General features: G+C 39.2%; 1 protein-coding gene across 1 annotated transcript in view; it reads left to right on the top strand.

Moving 5' to 3' along the window:
- The window catches only part of cnot9 (CCR4-NOT transcription complex subunit 9), a gene marked incomplete at its 5' end in the record, with an annotated part of 5,910 nt that extends 1,398 nt beyond the window's left edge, over positions 1–4,512 (top strand). Inside the window, 1 exon segment of the mRNA XM_014028508.1 lies at positions 3,815–4,512. Coding sequence (XP_013883962.1) covers positions 3,815–3,983 — 169 coding nt within the window.
- Between the last annotated feature and the right edge of the window lie 500 nt (positions 4,513–5,012).

The raw sequence follows: 5,012 nt of genomic DNA, 5'->3' as shown, positions 1-5,012 counted from the left end.
ATAATGGGAAACACATAATTTAATACCTCCGACCAGTACAGTTAATAATGGGAAACACATAATTTAATACCTCTGACCAGTACAGTTCTGATGTTTAAAAGTGGAAAACCTCTGAGTAGTTGTAGCATCAGACATTATTTAATAAACATTTACTTCAACTATAAAAGTCAGACTGTAAAATACTGTAGGCTGTTTAGTTTTATAAATTAAAATATAGATTGGAGGGTTTGGCGAAACCATATTGTGTTTAATTATTGGTCATAAAAACTTGACTGGCTGTATTTGTCTCTTGATGATTAACACAGTTAATGCAGGACTGACAGGATGTCCCTGCTCAGTCCTCACTGTGTTCCTCCATCTCTGGCTTTAACCTCCTCCTCTGCACCAGGCTGCAGCTCCTCGTTCAGRTATCACCTCATTGTTGTGATTCAAACACTAAAACTGACTAAACTACAACCTGCAGACTCTGAACACCACCCTGACTATAAAATCCAAACAGTAATTATAATAAATCTCACTAATCTTATTAGTGGGATTTTATTTTCTTCTTTCTGTAAATTTTTTGGTGCTTGTCAAATAATTTCAGGCTTCAGTCAGGAAGGAGTTTGGAGAGGTTTTGTTTGTTCTGTGGAGGGGTGGTGGTGGTAAACCAGAGGGTGGATTGAAGTGTTTTGCTTCCTCCTGCTGCATCACGCTTCAAATATGACCAACATTAATAAAAACAAGAAGTGCTGTRAATTTCTCACCATAACTCTGGTTTAACTTGTTCAATTTAAAAACTGCTGTAAAGCTTGACTTCTGACTCAGTTTGGAACAGATTCTTAGAGAAAATGTTTCCCATCAGAGGGATTTTAAATGAACCATGCGACCAGAACATGTCAGTGTCCAGGGATTCATATCAGCCGTTACATCGCTCTTCTCCATCCGTCTCTCTCACCCAACAGTTCTGCTATCATTGTTCACTCTTGGATCACATCACATCTAGATTACTGCAGCTGCGTTCTTTTTGTTTTACCATCTAAATCCAGCTATAAACTCWGACTGATCCAAAACCCAGCAGCTCGGATCATTTAACACCTGTCCTGCAGCGTCTTCACTGGCTCCACATCACATTTAGTCTGTTTTATAAGATCCTGCTCCTCACTGAAAAACYTCAGCATCTCACAGAAGTTCTCAACATCAACACACATTCCTACACTCCCCTCCTCCTCCTGCCCCCAACTCACTCAACCACCAGCTCAGTCAGCCAGCAACACCTGGACATTAAAAACTCTCCCACCATCTTCATTTTTAAATCATGAAATAAACTTATTTTTAAACAGGCATATTCAGTTTAAMCTTTTATCTCATCACCTCTATTTAACATTAAGTTTTATTATTTTAGCCCTATTCTGATGGGATAAGAATTATCTGGGGATAAGGTTGGGCATAATCGTATCGTGTGCAATWAATCGTCAGAAAAACATTAATTGATTATTATTTGGCACTTGAAGATTAATACGATTAATGCCACCAGGCAGAGTCCACTCAATGCTCCTCTCCACTTCAAATATGATGAACATAAAAAAAGGTTCTGTAATTTAATTATCAACACAATTAAAAATTAGATGTACAGCCTGAAGTCTGTAATTTTAACACAGTTTGGAACAGATTTTTACGAAGAGTAAATCTTTCCCACTAAATTGATCATGTGACCAGGACATAAGGGTTTTCCAGGGACTCCAGGGGATTAATCGKCAAATTAATTGTTATCGGCTAAATACTACAATTAATCGTGATTAATTTTTTTGCCAATATTGCCCAACCCTATCTGGGGACCCCATGTAATAAATAAATTACTCCCTGACGTCTGTGTTTTATGTGGTGCATTCGCACAGAATAACCAAAGCCTGAGATTTTCCTGAAATTTACAGACATCTCCAAGCCTGGTTAGTTGATGCGTTGAACAGATGTAAAAAAAAAATACAGCAAAAAACAATTAACATCAAATGACCATCTTCCAACCTGCCACCTGTCCAAGTTCTCCACTTCTTCTGCTCTCCTTTCCTCCTTTACRGCAGGTGAGTCATCTCCGCGGCCGACAGGCCCCACCCCCACGCGTGGGTATGAGTGGTACGGATTTTTAGCAAAAATTATAGATTTTTGAGGCTCGTTATACAGATAAATGTCCAAGGGGGTTGACATGTATGAACACCTCCACAGCTGGCAAGGGTGTGTGCGCCCGGCGCGAGTTCCCAAAGCGCGAGTCTGCTCTGCACTACGGCCACAGCTCAACACTCAGCATCAGCCAGGAGGATACAAACAGAAAAAAATAATTATTCCTACCGTACAGTGAGACACCATTTGCATCTGATTTTGCTCCCTTTCTTCAGCTATTTATTTTTTATTTATTTTATGCCGCACATAACGGGTCGGGTTTTTCCGGCCCGTGACCCAAAAGGTTTTCAGTGCACTCCAATCCAGCCTCCATTCTTCACCAAAAGTAAATAAAAATGCACCAAAGAAACCAAAACCACCTTGTTACATGTGGGATTCAGCCCATTCCTGTCCAAATCACAGAGATGCCTATTCACATTGGATTAGTRTTATCACAGGACCTCGGAGTTCAYCGAGTTATGGTAGGTAATTTGCGGGGGAATTTTACTTTACAAATTACTGACATGGCCGATTCTCACAGGATTAACAACACAGACAATCTCTGTAATTATTACAAATAACRTGGGGTCCCTGGGTAAAACGAATCCCGTCAGAATAGGGCTTTTGTTGTGTTTTTTGTTTTTCACTGTATTTTATTGCGGAGATTCTTAACCCATGGGCCACGGCCCAATTGAAGGCCACGAGCGCCACCTTTTTTTAATATGTAGAAGAAGAACCTTAGATACCCACAGAGAATGGAAACCTATTTTAAATGAAAAGTAGAAGCAAAAATGAAGGCAACCCGTCAAAAAATGCCCAAGTTTGTCATTAATCAGCTTCTGGTTTTACCATGCAATATTTTAAAAGTTTAAAACTTTATCAAATTGATTTGCAGATACGACTATATTTTAATTTGCACTTTATCAAATTAATTTTTGTAGTTTATTTTTAAAAATTTTGAATGTATTTTAAAGAAATTTTAAACTTGTCACAAAGCTGTTGTTACTGTTATTGTTTGTCACTAATATGAAGAGCAGCTTCTGGTTCTACCAAAAGTTTAAAAAGGCTTTATTTTCATTTACACTTTATAAAATTTATTTTTAGTTGTTTTTTATTTGAACATTTTTAATTAATTTATTTTATGCCCACAATTTGACTGTTATGGGCAGGTTACAATATCAAAATGTTTGTCATAATCGTCGTGTGATTATTTGACAGGAGATTTACTTGGAAACTGTAAGTGTATTTAATTTAGTTATAATGCAAATAAAAATTAAACCAAGATTTAGAATAATTATCATTTTGAACCGTACATTGGTAATGTCTGACTGGACCTCGTGTCACTTTATGTTCAGTAAATTGGGCCTCGAGGTCATAAAGGTTAAGAACCCCTGATTTATTGTACAGTGTCCCTGAGTGCCATGAAAGGTGCCTTCAAATAAAATGTATTATTATTATAGCATAAAAACATAAAAAGAAAGCAAAATAATAAAGGGGAGTTGGGATCCTTAAAAAGAACAGAACAAAGTATGTTTACACGTCCCAGTTCTAACCCTGAAATGAGAGCAGTAWTGTTTGGAGCTGTAGAGAAGCTGCATTGTTACGAGGGCGCCCCCTGCTGGTGTGGATGAGTCACAGTGAATCAGAGATTCACCTCGTCTTGTTTTTTTCTTCTCAGAGCCAGAGAAGCTCTGCGGCAGTGTCTGCCCGACCAGCTCAAAGACACCACCTTCGCCCAGGTGCTGAAGGACGACACCACCACCAAACGCTGGCTGGCCCAGCTGGTGAAGAACCTGCAGGAGGGCCAGGTCACCGACCCCCGAGGGATCCCACTGCCCCAGCAGTGACCACCAGCTCCCCCCGAGCTCCTGCTCCGAAACACCAGCAAGAAGACTGCCGAACCTCGAGCCTTTAACTGGAGCGTTCAGCTGCCTCGCCTCCTGGTCCTGGTCCTGGTCCTGGTCCAGGTCCAGAGTCTGTACAATGACTCATAACAGCATCAGCACATTTGTTTCGGCTGATGTAACACTGCCATGTTAGCTGAACTGAGACCCGTCTGCTAATAAACTGGGATGAAGGCGGAGCCGTGTGGCTGAAGAGTGCCGACAGCTACTGTTGCACAAACAGCCGAATAATTTCTTCCACAGRAACTAATGAAGATGTTTGATTCTGTCCGACTCCAGTCTGTGTGGACATCAGTTAGAAAGTTACTTCTCTCATGTGACGGACAACTTCACCAACTGTGCATCAAAGATTGTGGGACTTTTAAAAATGATCTAAAATTAAAAGTTTTTCTTTCTTTTATTTGTTTTTTGATTATTACCTCAGCAGACATTCAGCTTTTTTAACTTCATATAATAAAATCTGCTGCTTGTTCAGGATGTCACGTCTGACTTTAGTCAAAAAATTTCAGCCGATATCTGATATAATTATTGCTGTTATGGCCGATAATCGTATTTACAGATATTACACAAACACACTTGTGTCTTTCTTTGATACTGTAAATAAACAACCAGACCTCTGACATGGCTCTGCTTCAGTTATTCCCGGCTGCGCAGCATCAATATCACCATGATCAAMCAGATCAGGGGTTCTTAACCTTTTTGACCTCAGGGCCCAATTTATTGAACATAACGAGGCCCAGTCACACATTACCATACGGCTCAAAATGATAATTATTCTAAATCTTGGTTTAATTTTTATTGTATTTACATTATAACTAAATTAAATACATTTACATTTTTAAAGTAAAACTGTCATAATCGCAAGACATGATTATGACAATTTTTACATTATAACCTGCCAATAACAATTTGAACAAAAACAAAGGTCAGTAAACAGACCACTCAGGCTTATCAACACACACACACACACAC

This window comes from Austrofundulus limnaeus, unplaced genomic scaffold (assembly GCF_001266775.1).
Source record: "Austrofundulus limnaeus strain Quisiro unplaced genomic scaffold, Austrofundulus_limnaeus-1.0 Scaffold773, whole genome shotgun sequence".
Classification (NCBI taxonomy): domain Eukaryota; kingdom Metazoa; phylum Chordata; class Actinopteri; order Cyprinodontiformes; family Rivulidae; genus Austrofundulus; species Austrofundulus limnaeus.
This window is presented reverse-complemented; position numbering and strand designations above follow the sequence as displayed.